The 14,357-nt window shown below is 37.0% G+C and overlaps 1 protein-coding gene across 1 annotated transcript in view; it reads right to left on the minus strand.

Annotated features, from left to right (window-relative positions):
* Nucleotides 1–14,357, minus strand: part of NLK (nemo like kinase) — a 177,263-nt gene that overhangs the window by 51,503 nt on the left and 111,403 nt on the right. Inside the window, exons 2-3 of the mRNA XM_058283815.2 lie at nt 13,271–13,400; nt 1,706–1,761 (exon numbers count right to left, since the gene is read on the minus strand). Coding sequence (XP_058139798.1) covers nt 1,706–1,761; nt 13,271–13,400 — 186 coding nt within the window. The remainder of the gene's footprint in view (nt 1–1,705; nt 1,762–13,270; nt 13,401–14,357) is intronic.

Here is a 14,357-nt window from a genome sequence, read left to right on the forward strand (position 1 = left end):
CAACAGAAGGATACAGATTAAAAATCAGGAAAGGAAAACAGAGTACAGGAAGGAGTCTAAGAGAAACCAGTTGTGAAATTCCAGTTGTCCTCTTCCATTGGAGTCCTATGGACAGCACTTAATTTTTCCAGCAATGATATGTGATATCGTGCAAGTATTGCCAACCAGAGACACTCACTGAGATTTGGTATCCAGGGTTTTTGTTGGGGGTCAGCTGTGAAGGCATGGAGTGCCCAAGTGACTGACCTTAGTTACTCAGGCTATATACCTCCCATTCATTGTACATCACACTGTTACCATAAACAAGTCAAAGACCAATTCTTTCTTTGTAATGTGCAGGGTTTGAGTAGCCCAAGTCTGAGTTAATTCTTTCTACTGCAAAAAGGAGTTTAGCTTCACAAAGGATTTGTGAATCCAAGGATTCACACCAAAGAGTATCACCAAGGATTACTGCAATCAAGAGCTACGGTTATCAAATCAAAACATCCCAACAGTGCTGGTCAGTGACATTTTCATCACCTTATAAGGATTCCCAATTCCCTTATCAATCTAGCCTTTCTCTTTCCCTTTGGGAAGCTCTTTAATCTCCAATTTCTAAGGAAACTGTCTAGTATGGAACTACCTATCACCATGTAAGAAAGAATGAGATTTTCATTTATCTCGTGACTGAATCAGTAGACATATCCCTCTTTTATACTGGTTCCCATTCTGAGTCTTAGGGCTAAGGTATTAATAAAAAGCCTTGAGGGAATAAACTGTACTATCACAAGCTCACCAAATTCAAAGATTTAGGATTACCTGTCTTTCACTTAAGGCTTTACCAAGTAAATGCAGAATGGTAAATTGTGACACTTGCCTAAGAATGTCAGATGGGCTATGTCCCAATTCTTTTCATGCAGTCTCAGGAGCTACTATCAGGCATTATTTTACAGCTCAGTATTATATACAATACCTAACATATTATTTGTAGATGCCAGTACTAATAAGAGAATGTTAAAGCCTCTACCCTGAGAATCAAGTAGTGGTTGAGAGAGAAATATGAATTCAGACTGCCTGGAATTCAACCGCAATCCCAAAACTTACTGGCTCTCTGACACTGGGCAAGTGTCTTACTTTTTGTGCCTTAATATCCTCTTCTGTAAAATGGGAATAATCACATCTTCCCCCGAGTATTGTTGTAGGGATTAAATAAACTTATATGTGCAAAGAACTTAGACTTGTGGCTCACATGATAGAAACTATCACCACCACCACCACCACCACCATTATTCCAAGGAACTTGGGACATTTAACTTAGATTAGCTTGTTAATTTTCATCTTACCCCAAAGAAGGGCAGTATCATCCTCTTGACTCATAGACAGTTTATAATGGTGTGAGCCCTTTACTGGATTCTGTTATAACAAAGCTGTCTCATTGTTTTCATCTGCAAAATGCAGATGGTAATAAACTATTTCATAAGGCTGTGTGGGGATTAAAAAATATATATGTTCAGAAGCCCTGTTTTGTGGTGTCACCACACAGGACATATAAACAATATCAAGCGCTGCCAGAACACTTCAAATTGCAAAATTACCTGGCTTCGTGTATTCAACCACTTCTGTAAGGTTGAGATTTAATACATTTCAAGGCATGAACCCCAAAAAGTGTTAGAAAAAAAATTAATAAAAATTTGTCCCCTTCTTTCACATTCCCTGGATAGGATACATTTCTTCAAAATAGTCGATGTGTGGAGGTTGGAGTATATCAAGGGCAGAGAGTACCTGAGAAAAGAAGGAAAAAAAAAAAGGCAGATTTAGAGAACTAAAAAGGAGACACTATATATATAAAGACAAGTAAATACTATGAACTCTTTAATAACTTAATAGGGTTAGTTACAATTGCCCATTGAGATTAACTACATTTATCAGTCAAGAACCTCATAGTTCTTGCATTAATATGGGCTTGTGAGCTTACTGTTTAAAATACTTTCATTGCTACAAAATGGAAGTAGCAACTAGGTTATACCATATGTTTACTGGGACCACTACACAGAAAAATGTGTTAGACAGAACTGCCCTATTTTTAATAACCAGTGTTGCTCTGAAAAAAGAGGAGCCATATCCACCATTTATTTATTTATTCCCTCTGTTCAGCAAATGGTTGCTTGGTACTTTCTACCTGGCAGGCATGTGGTAGGTTCTGCAGTTACAATGATGAACAAAACAGATATTACAGCTCTCATGAGTGGGGAAGAAGCAGGGAATAAACAAATAGTTACACAAATACATAATTATGATATCTATTATTATGAAGCGTTAAAGTAAAGATGGATGGGGAGAAAAAGCTCTGAAGTAACACTACTCTAAGACTTGAATGCTAAATAAGAATTGGTCAGGCAATAAGTAGGCACTGTAAAGGCACCAAGGCAAGAAAAGAACCAGGCAGATTCTAGAAACAGAAAAGCAAGTGCTCACAGAACATAGTGAGTAGGGGGGAAATAACCTGGGATAAAATAGAAGAGAAAGGCAGGGGGATATATCACACAAAATCTCTTTAAATCATGTTAAGCGTTTTATATTTTATTCCAAATACAAAAAAAGAAGTCTCAAGAATGGTATAAAAAATACTTTAAGGCACCCGAAATTCAAGTCCTTTATAAAAGCAGAATACTACCAATGCAACTTCTGCCATCAAAGCACAATAAATAGGCCTACTCTCCTACCAGCTGTCTAGCTACTCTTTTAAGTCTCATCTATTATGTCATTGCTATGAATCTGAACCTAACTTGCTAATGAGAAATACTAGGCTCAAAGGAGATGGAAGAAGCTGTAACAGGAAATAAACTGCATAATGCAAGTTCAAATTATCTGATCTTTAGTCACTCATATCTTTTTCAGGATTTTTTTTAAAGGATTTTTTTTTTTAATAACGGAGAATTTCAAACAAACAAAAGTGAGCAGAATAGTATAAAGAATACCCATGTACTCAATACTTAGCTTTAGCAATTATCCACATGTGGCCAATCCTGTTCCATCTTTACCCTCCACTATCCCTATATAATTTTGAAGCAAATATTAGACTCATTGCTTTATCCACACATATTTCAACAAGTATCTGGAAAAGATAAAAACTTAAAAATACATACAATTATCAAGTCTAAAAATTTAATATGATTTTTAATATCATCAAATATCCAGTGCTCAAATTTCCAATTGTCTTAGAATTTTTTAAAAATTTGTTTAAATAAGGAGTTAAAGATCCACATACTGTGATTGATTTATGTCTTGTAAATATTAACTATAGATTTCTCCTCCATCTCTCTCTCCTATTAAGGTTCTTTTTTTGTAAAACATTTCTCACTTTAAAAATTCAAATAGGGAAGCAGACTTGGCTCAATGGACAGGGCATTCGCTTACCACATGGGAGGTCCACGGTTCAAACCCCGGGCCTCCTTGATCCGTGTGGAGCTGGCCCACGCGCAGTGCTGATGAGTGCAAGTAGTGCTGTGCCATGCAGGGGTGTCCCCGGCATAGGGGAGCCCCATATGCAAGGAGTGAGCCCCGTAAGGAGAGCAGCCCCGCGTGAAAGAAAAGTGCAGCCTGCCCAGGAATGGCACTGCACACATGGAGAGTTGACACAACAAGATGACGCAACAAAAAGAAACAGATTCCCAGTGCCACTGATAAGGATAGAAGCAGTCACAGAAGAACACACAGCGAATGGACACAAAGAGCAGACAACTGGGGAGGGGGGTATGGGGAGGAGAAAAAAAATTTTTTTTTTTCCAAATAAAACTAAACCTCCTGTAATGAAAAAGCCTTCACTCACATTAAAACCAGTTAAACATGGGGCAGGTGTAGCTCAGTAGTTGAGTGCCTGCTCCCCATGTATGAGGTCCTGGGTTCAACCCCCAGTACCTCCTAAAAAACAAAAAACAAAAAAACAGTTAAACACAGAAGTTTAAAAATAGATCAGATGTTTTGAAAGGAATATCTATCTTCCCTTTCTAAATTAAAATGTTTTTACTTTGAACTTTGGTATAAACAGAAAAAAAGTTTCTTCAAAGAATAATTTTTGTCATATGCATGATAAATTATTTCATTTCTACATTTTAAAAAGCTGTAATTAGCCAGTGTCAGGGATTCATATACATTTATTTCTCATATGCTAGAACAAATTTTAACAATTTTTAATTTTTATTTTATGCTTGAGGAAGGCAGCTAGAAATCAGTGTTTTACTTGACATCCTTCGGACTCTTAACTTTGTATCTGAACAACATACATCCTGTCTTGGCAGCAAACAGAATGCAGTGAATGACAGTGTCCATTAGACAAAGCTATTTTACCCTTCAAATCTATTGGGTATAATTAGAGGTTATCTAGCGGGAAAGTGACAACCATACATTTTAAGCCTCTATAGAGAAGAATGAGGCTTTCTTACTTCATATTTGACGAGGCTTTTTGTTGAAAAGCCATATAAAACAGAGTTAGACATTTGCACTACAGTATTTAGCTGTGATTGTTAGATTCAAAGGTAAAATATTTTAAACTCTGCCTGGAATTTTGATAGTGCTTATCATTTTATATTCCTGCTCTTTCCATCCCAAAATGTTTATCATAGGATGGCATTTGTGTTTCTAGGTGGCAAAAATAGTATTCAGAGCAATAGGAAAGATCTGGGACTCTTAAAAATCATGAAAATGAGAAGGAATAGTAGCAGAATTTCAAACTTCTGACTTCATGCCCAAGTCCCTTCTATAACCCCATTATTTTTGGGAATAAAGAAAGTGAAATTGTATCCCAAATACTACCAACTCTTCAAAGGATCTCAAATACAAAAAAACATAAGCAAACTTGTCTCATTAAAAAATGGACTAAAGCTCTGTCCTTAAATGATGGTCATTGCCAAATAGTGTCTCAGCATATTTCTCACATCTTTTAATTGGACAAAAGCTCATTACAGTAGCTGGTTTTTACAATTTTAACCTTTATAATGTTGGAACATTCACTATAAACTGGTTACAGGATTAGCAAATGGCTTTGGCTTCAGTTAGCCCTTAATCAAGAAAACAGTTTATTACTGTGAATAATCTCAATCTCAAATATAACAAGGTATTCAAATGTTCATTTACAGAACAAACACTTCTGTGTTTGTTCTATGAATGAGTTTGAATCCAAAAGGGCAAGGATTGAAAGACAAGAATAAGGTACTTCCAAGGAATCCAGTTAAGTTCCATTTTTAGCAAAGGAGCTAGCTCTTTTACCCCTACCATTCTCTCAACCCCAGGAGATTCTAAATTCTTTAAGATAGAGATTCCATTATTACTTTTATTTTTATAGAGTTGTAGCATTATATAGGAAAGTACACAAATCCTAAGGGCATAATTCTATTAATTTTTACATCACACAACATACACACACATGTAACCATCTTCCAGATCAAGAAATGGAACATTTCTAACACCACAGAAGGTCCTCTCAGAGATTACCACTATTCTCACTTTGGTCACCATGGCTTAGTTTTTCCTGTTCTTGAATTTCATACAAATTGAATCATAAAGCATTAAGTCTTTTGTGTATAGTTTTTTTTTCATTTATTGTAATGCCTGTGAGAGTCATCCATGTTGCTATATGGGCCAGTGGGTCATCCTTTTCATTGATGCGTAGCAATGCCATTATATGAATGGAATATACCACAATGTATCTATCCAGCGTACTACTGGCAGACATCTGGGTTGTTTCCAATTCCTAGCTACTACAAATAAAACTGCTATAAACATCCTTTAAAATTTTTTTTGAATCTTTTTGATTTTTTAGATTTGTTTCCCTTTTTATAAAAATTCTTGTTACATGTCTTTTGATAGATACATGCATTCATTTTTCTTAACAAGAAATGGGTCTTCAGATGTGTGTACATTTAGCTTTAGTAGTAGAAACTGCCAGTTTTCCTAAGTGGCTTTATAAATTTATATTTCCACCGGCAACGGATAAGAGTTTCAGTTGCTCCATCTACTTGCCAACATGGCATTATTAGTATTTTTAATTTCAAACATCCTGGTGGGCATATAGTGGTGTATCATTGTAGTTTCAATTTACATCCCCCAATGACTACTGATTTTGAGCACTTTTTCATATGCTTATCAGCCATTTAGTTATCCTCTTTTGAGAAATTCTTGATTAAGTCTTTTAAAACTGATGGGTAAATAACATTGTTTAGTAGAAGTTCTTTATAGAATGTATGATGTTTAGATACAGAATTTGTAGTCTGAAAATGTCAAGTAAAACAGACTTCTGTCAAATATTTATTTAAAAAATGATTCTATCACATAATATATTCCAGAAAAAAGTTTTTAATGGATATATGTCTAAGGTCTGTCTTTTCACTTTTTTAATGGTGTCTTTTTTTTTTTTTAAGATTTATTAATTCACCACCCCTCTACCTGTTGCTTTGCGCTCACTGTCTGCTTTCTGTGTTCATTTGCTTTGTTCTGTTGTCTGTCTGTCTTCTCTTTAGAAAGCACCAGGCACTGATCCTGGGACCTTCTGGAGTGGGAGAGAGGTGCTCAATCTCTTACACCACCTCAGCTCCCTGGTCTGCATGTCTCTCATTGTCTCTCCTCTGTGTCTTTTTTTGTTGCGTTACCTTGCTGCGCCAGCTCTCTGGGTGGGCCAGCACACCACACAGGTCAGCTCTCTGCATGGGCCAGCTCTCTGGCTTGGGCCAGATTGCCATGCCTGCCAGCCTGCCTTCACCAGGAGGCCCTGGGAACAAACCTGGACCTCCTATATGGTAGATGGGAGTTCAATCACTTGTGCCACATCTGTTTCCTTTAATGGTGTCTTTTGATAACAGAAATTCTTAATGTTAATGGTGTCCAATTTAACAATCTTTTTTTTTCTGTATGATTAATGCTTTACTTGTCCAGTTAATAAATTCTTGCTTATCTAAAAGTCATAGTTATTTTCCTATGTTTTATTCTAGAAGCTTTATCATTTTACCTTTCACATTTAGGTCTATGAATTAATTTGTGTGCATGGTGTGAAGGAGGGGTTAAGGTTCATGCCCCTCCCCCCAATATGGATATACAATTGACTCAGAACTATTTATTGAATGGTCATCTATTCCCCACTGAATTGCAGTGGCACCTCTCTTGTAAATCAGGTGAATATATATTTATTAGTTTATAGACTCTCTACACTGTTTCATTAATTTGTCTCTCCTTGTACTGCCTTAGTTACTATAGCTTCATATGTCAACATCTGGTGGTATGAATTTCTAACTCTGCTAAACTTTTTCAAGACTGTCTTGGCTACTGCAGGTCTTTTGCATTTCAATGTAAATTTCAGAATAAGTTTGTAAATTTCTACATATATACACACAAAACCCTGCTGAGAAGGGTTTTGATTAGGATTACTATGAATCCCAATCAAGGGACATCTTAATTTGGGGGAGAAACAGGCACATTAGCAATATAAAAGTTTCCCAACCCATGAAGATGGAGACTATTAATTTTAAATGCATCAAGAATCTGCCCAGTAAAACAAACTTTAGGCACAAAGCATAAGAAACAGCAAAAACCCCAAATCCACTGAAAAGTAATCCACCTCTACAGTAGCCTTTGACATTAGATTATTGATGCCTGCAGCTGAACAGCAAGTCTGCATTCAGAAAATGGTCCTACTGGGGCCATATCAGACCCTAAAGAGGCCTTGTTTGGATGGTTCAGACTATACAAATGAAAATGAATGTTCCTTCTTTGCCTTCACTGACCTGCACATTGCCTTATTCTACCCCTCTTTTAGCACCTGAAAGATAAAAAAAAAATTGGGAAAAAGTAAATCTAACAGGGAGATCACTGAGGCTATCATTTCAGACCCTGAGATCCCCCCCCCCCCCCGCCCCAGTCATTTTTATTCAATCATTCACTCACTCTTCAAATAGTCTGACTGCCTACTGTGCCTTGTATTTAGCCAACAGCAACGAGCAAAAAGCCCAAGATCTGTATTGCAGGGACTCTTAAGCAGGAATCCATGGACCCTTTCAGGACTCTGAATTGACTTTAGGGGTTACTGAAAGCCTAAAATGATACAAAAATGTGCATTTTCCAAAGGCTTTCACCAGATTCCCCAAGGAATTCATAATAAAAAAAATCTTCATCATTGCTTTTCCATGCTGATCACACAACAGTCATGTGTATGTGTGCATGCATGCACAAGTGCACTGATGGGTGACACAGAAAAATATGAAAGATTTTACAATAGCTCAGATTCTGACTAGACACTTGTGATAAACAACACCAATCTTTAGAAAGTTGAACTCATTTCTGTTTCCTTAAATTACTGCATCAAGGTGAACCTATCCTTTAAGGCGATGCAGTAGCTACTCAGATATATGTATCAGTCAGATAACCTGAAATCAATTAAGTTTGATGCAGTGACTGAAGGTTCTGCTCAGAAGAAAATCAAAAGCCTCCCAGGGCTTTGTCATTATTCTCTGACACATATAAAACCATCCAAATAAAATCTAACCTTCCTATAAAGACTAGATTCATCTTTCTAATTGCCATTTGCATGACATTCCTTTCTTTTCCATCTATTCAATCAAATCTTAATCTCAAAAGGCTCATCTTAAATTTTACCTTCTCCACGTTCAAGTATTTTTGAACTTCAAGTCTACCACAATTTCTCTCTTTTCCTAAATGTTATGGTACTTGGCTGCCAGTATTCCCCTGAAAAGCTTTAAATAATACAGATGCCTTGGCCTCAGCCCCAGAGATTCCTGTTTAGTAGGTCTGGGGTGAGACCCATGAATCTTTGTTTTTAAGGCTCTCCCGTTTGTTCCAATGTCCTGCTCTTTTCTATCTATACATACAACACAGACTGTCCTGCATTAATATTGAACCTTACATAGAGAGATTGAGAGGTGACTGCTAAAGGGTGTGGAGTTTTTCTTTCTGGAATAATGAAACTGTTCTACAATTTTTTTTTTTTTTTTTTTTTTTTTTTAAGATTTATTTCTCCCTACTCCCTAGTTTTTATACTATGTCTGTCTTGTTTCTTTAGGGGGCACCAGGAACTGAACCTGGGACCTCCGATGTGGGAAGGAGGTGCCTAATTGTTTAAGCCACCTCCATTTCCTGCTTTTAATGTGTCTTTCATTGTTTTTCTTCCTGTATCTCTTATTGCATCATCTTGTGTCAGCTTGCTGCACCTGCCCATTGCATCAGCTTTGCTGTCTGCTCGTCTTCTTTGGGGAGCTCTAGGAGCTTCTGCTCCCTGCTTTGCTGTATCTCTCATTATGTATTTCCTCGTGTCTCTTGTTATATCATCTTGTTGTGTTAGCTTGCTGCACCTGCCCATCGTGCCAGCTTGCTGTTTTCTTTAGGAGGCACTGGGAACTGAACTATGGACCTCCCATGTGGTAGGTGGAAGCACAATCACTTAAGCCACATCCGCTTCCCCGTTCTATAATTTTTTTTGTGGTGATGAATGCACAACATTGTGATTATATTAAAAGCACTGATTATACACTTTGGATAGATTGTATGGTATGTGATTATATCTCAATAAAACTGCTTTAAAATGAATGAATGAATGAGCAAGAAAGGCCAGAAATAGCGACTATGAACAGCAGGGGAAGCAGAGAGAAATTGAGAGGTGATGAATTTTTTGTCAGTTTATCTGTTTTTTAATTATCATTGAAATAATGAAAATGCTTAATATGAAAATAGTAGTGATTGAACTGATGAATGCACAGTACGTGCTTATGCCAGATACAAGTGATTGTAAACTCTGGATGGATTGTATGCTTTAGTAATAATATACATCAATAAACTGAAAATTGATTTGTTTAAAAAATATTGAACATCATAGGCAGTCCTCCGTTAGCACCTTTTTCATATTATTTATCACATTACTAAAGTCAATTAAGCTTCTTGAGGGAAGAGATCTCTAGAAGCTAGTGCAGTTTGGGCATATAGGATGTGTGCAGTAAATGTTTACTGATTACTGAATATGGCTCTGGAGCCAGAGAGATTTAGGCTCCACTCTTGATCTACCTTGACCTTGGGCAAGTTACTTAAATCTAAGCTTTGGTTTCCTCCCCTATGAAACAGGGATAACAAGTTTTCTCTGACAAGATTTTTAAGGATTATGTGAATTAACGTATGTTAAGCATCTAGGATACTTCCTGACACATACATAGCAATAAGTGTTAAATAAATACCTGGTTCTCCTTCTCAAAAAGGACTATGATTTTTTTGTAACCTCCAAAAACCTAGCACTGTGTTCTGTTAAGAAACATGACAAACATTTGTTGCCTTAATTACATCTATTACCAGTTGCCTCTTAGACTGGCATTCCACACATACCAGATATTGGCCCTATTTGTAAAATAGGGGAGCCATATCTTCTTCAGTTCCAACTATTTGCTTCATTTTTGAACACTCCCACAAAGGTCTTATGAGTGAGTTCAGGAGCTCCAAACAGTGTTGGTTAGGGTGATTTTCAAGAATTGTATCTTATTTTTTTAAAAGATTTTTATTTATTTCTCTCCCCCTCTCCCCCACCCTGTTATCTGCTCTCTTGTGTCCATTTGCTGTGTGTTCTTCTGTGTCCGCTTGCGTTCTCACTAGGAGGCATGGGAATCTGTGTCTCTTTTTGGTTGCATTATCTTGCCGTGTCAGCTGTGTGTGTGTGGTGCCACTCCTGGGCGGGCTGTGGTTTTCATGAGGGGTGGCTTTCCTTGAGGGGCGCGTTCCTTGTACATGGGATTCCCCTACACGGGGGACAGCCGAGTGGCATGGCACTCCTTGCACGCAGCAGCATTGCGCGTGGGCCAGCTCACCACACAGGCCCTGGGGTTTGAACCCTGGACCTCCTATATGGCATGCGGATGCTCCATCAGTTGAGCCACATCTGCTTCCCTTATTTCTTTCTTTTTTTTTTTTTTAAAGATTTATTTTTTATTTTATTTCTCTCTCCTTCCCAGCCCTCCCCTCCCCCAGTTGTCTGTTCTTTGTGTCCATTTGCTGTGTGTTCTTCTGTGTCCACTTGTATTCTTGTAAGTGGCACCCGGAATCTGTGTCTCCTTTTGTTGCATCATCTTGCTGTGTCAGCTCTCTGTGTGTGTGGCACCATTCCTGGGCAGGTTGCACTTTCTTCGCGCTGGGCAGCTCTTCTTATAGGGCACACTCCTTGTGCATGGGGCTCCCCTATTCAGGGGACACCCCTGCATGGTACGGCACTCCTTGCACACATCAGCACTGTGTGTGGGTCAGCTCATCTCACGGGTCAGGAGGCCCTGGGTTTGAACCTTGGACCTCTCGTGTGGTAGGTGGAAGCCCTATCCGTTGGGTCAGGTCCACTTCCGCTGTCTTATTTCTTAAACACACATTCTGATACTGGCTTTGTAACTTTATTAGTTACTCCACAGGAATGAGTTATGAGCAAAGATACCAACAAAGACAAACAGTTGTCCCTTGCACGACCCCTCCTTTCTACAAGAAGCCAAGATTGGTCTGAATATAATAAACCATTGAAACCCTTAGTAATCCAATTCCTGATGCCACCTTTGAAAATTTCTTCACCATGAACACCTTTACTTGAGTCCCTGACAATGAACATGAGCTCTGTATTCTTTGATGTAGGGGCAGTACTCAGGCACTTTCGAGAAATAAATAACTAGGCACGTACTAGGCAACATTCTAAATCACATCCAAAATATGAGGACCTAGTCATAAAATAGCAACGTGAATGGTGTTTGAAAGTTATTAAAACAAACACATTGCTAGGAAGTTCCGGTTGATTAGAAGATACCAATATGTTTTTTAAAAAGTTTTTTTAACACGATTTCAAGGAGTAATCGGTAAAATGAAATGTTAAATCAAGAAGCTTCAAGTAATTGTATAATAACTTTGATATTTCTAATTATATTAAATACTTCAAAAGTTTGCAAATTTCTCTCAACATGAGACCCAAACTTTGGCCCAAGTTCTAAAAGCTTCCTGTGCAAACAAGCAGTCAGACACCCAGGAAATTGTTATTTTTGTGACAAAGTTTTATTAAAATACATAGGTTGGGTATTATGTGCAGAATTTGAGGCAGATTTTCTTTTCACATGAAATTAAAAACTATGAGCCCAATGTTAACAACCCACAGGAAAATTTTACATATATCAAATATTTACTTCAGGATTAGTTGAGAAGATGCTATCTTTCAAATTACAATGAGTCGATTCACCTAAACACAGCTATAAATAAAAGAATCTATATTACCTTAAGGGCTGAACTGTTTCTTTTTTTTTGGAAGAGAAAGTATTTCTAATAAACTCTGATTTAAAATGTTAAACAAAAAAATGAGGCATTTAAAATTAGGGGCCAATTATTCCCACTTAACCCACTAAAACTATGCATTACATTTTATCTTTGTGTTGAATATTAATATTGTTTCTGAGTTTAAATTAACATTTGCTTCACATCAATCAATATTTGCCTGTCAATCAATAAATCTTTGAATTCACTTAAACAACTTTTTGTTCAATCACCAAAAGGGTCTAATTTGCCTTCGGTTTCTAAACCCCTTAATAAAGACTTTGGTTGTGGTTCCTTTCTAACTTATTTCCCTTACAAACATAAGCTCCATTTTTTAAACGGGCTTTAAGAATATTTAATAGCTTATATTCTTAGAACTAAAAAAGACATTCAGACTGACAAATGCAGAGTGCATACCACAATTCAGAAGCCAACCTGAAATGTAACAGGTTCAATGCTTCCCAATTTGGAGGCTAGCCTTGGACAATTCATAGCTTAATTTTCAAACCTCCAAATAAAATTTTGATAAATTGGGCTCCCCGACGTCATTCTAATATGCTGCCAGGACTGAAAACCGCTGACCTTGAAAGTGAAAATTTAAGACAGTCACAGAGACATAAAACATATATATAAAAGGAAGGCATTCCTGAAATGGACATTGATTGATTCTAACACTTGTTTATATTAAAAGACTATTATTAAAAAATTAAAATAAAAAAAATAAAGGCAAAGTACTGAAAGAATACAACTGAGAAAACTGTGTGCCTGTGTGTGTATCTCTTCTGATCAAAATGTGTGCTCTGAAAGCCTACCAATAGGTAGTCGCCGACAGCCTCACTGGTGCTTGTTGCTTTTTATAAAGTTTGGCATAAAACTATAGCTGATTTCCAAATTGTATTCCCTTAACCCTTTCTTGCTCTTTACTAATACAATTAAGTAGGTTTAGGAAGCAGATTCCCCAAACATCAATTTCACTTACATTATCATGTTTAAAAAAACACAACATCTTCAATTCCCGGAAGACCCTTTTGCAAGAGACCAGATTCTGGAAGACGTTGGGCATCTTTTTGAGTGCTACTCTCTTTCCATCTCTTGGATCTGTTACTGACCTAAAGAAGTAATATTTCGGGAGGAGAGGAAAAAAAAGAAAAATCAATTCCAAATCCTGTTCTTCAATGTTTAAGATCATGACAAATATTTTTATCTTAAAACCAATCAATATTAAGTCCACTTAATAATGCTTAAGGTGTCAGTGAGAAGGAAGACGAAGTGCACAACTACAATCAAAAAGAATATTTAGTCCAATTCATCTGCCATAACTTAAAAAAATTTCCTACCTAAATCTCTATAAACACTTTCCCATTTTGAAAGTTCACTTAGCACTACACCTGAGGTAGGAGAGCTCTTGGTGGTAAAGCAATTTTAAAGATGGGGAAGGGGGTAGGAGGAAGCATAGAACGTTAACCAACGTGATCAAGGTCAAATTAGTTTTCAAAACCATATTCAAAATGGAGAGAGAGACATTTGGAGGTTACCACACTTATTCCAACACAGAGAACACAATTTAAATATTCTTATTTCTTACAAAAATGAACTTCTTTTAGTAATATGGACTTCATTACCACCAGTAGCTAAATGGTATCCTCTCCTAAGAAGTCTGAATATTAGCTCCACAAGTATCTCTTGGCTTCTAGGTTATAATAACCAATTGCCTTTTGTTTCCCAGCTCTTGGTGTGGTAGTTGCTACTTTCAGTTACTATCACTTTAATAGCTCAATGTCCCCTTTTCTCTTTTATTCCTTGTATTAAATTTCCCTTTGTTTGGAATATTAGTGTGGTTTCCATTTTCCTTACTAGACATGATCGATAAATATTAATCAAATTGTTAAAAGAAACAAATCAGTACATTTGGGAAATATAGCTACCTGACCATTTGGCAAACTGATTTTCCATGTATTAACCTAGAACTTTTTTTCTTTCACCTAACACACAAAGATGGATTGTCTTTATAGAATTTATTCCTGTCAGATTTATTTTGCTGGATTCCCACCTATTGTTTCCAGGTA

Source organism: Dasypus novemcinctus, chromosome 21 (genome assembly GCF_030445035.2).
Source record: "Dasypus novemcinctus isolate mDasNov1 chromosome 21, mDasNov1.1.hap2, whole genome shotgun sequence".
Taxonomy (NCBI): domain Eukaryota; kingdom Metazoa; phylum Chordata; class Mammalia; order Cingulata; family Dasypodidae; genus Dasypus; species Dasypus novemcinctus.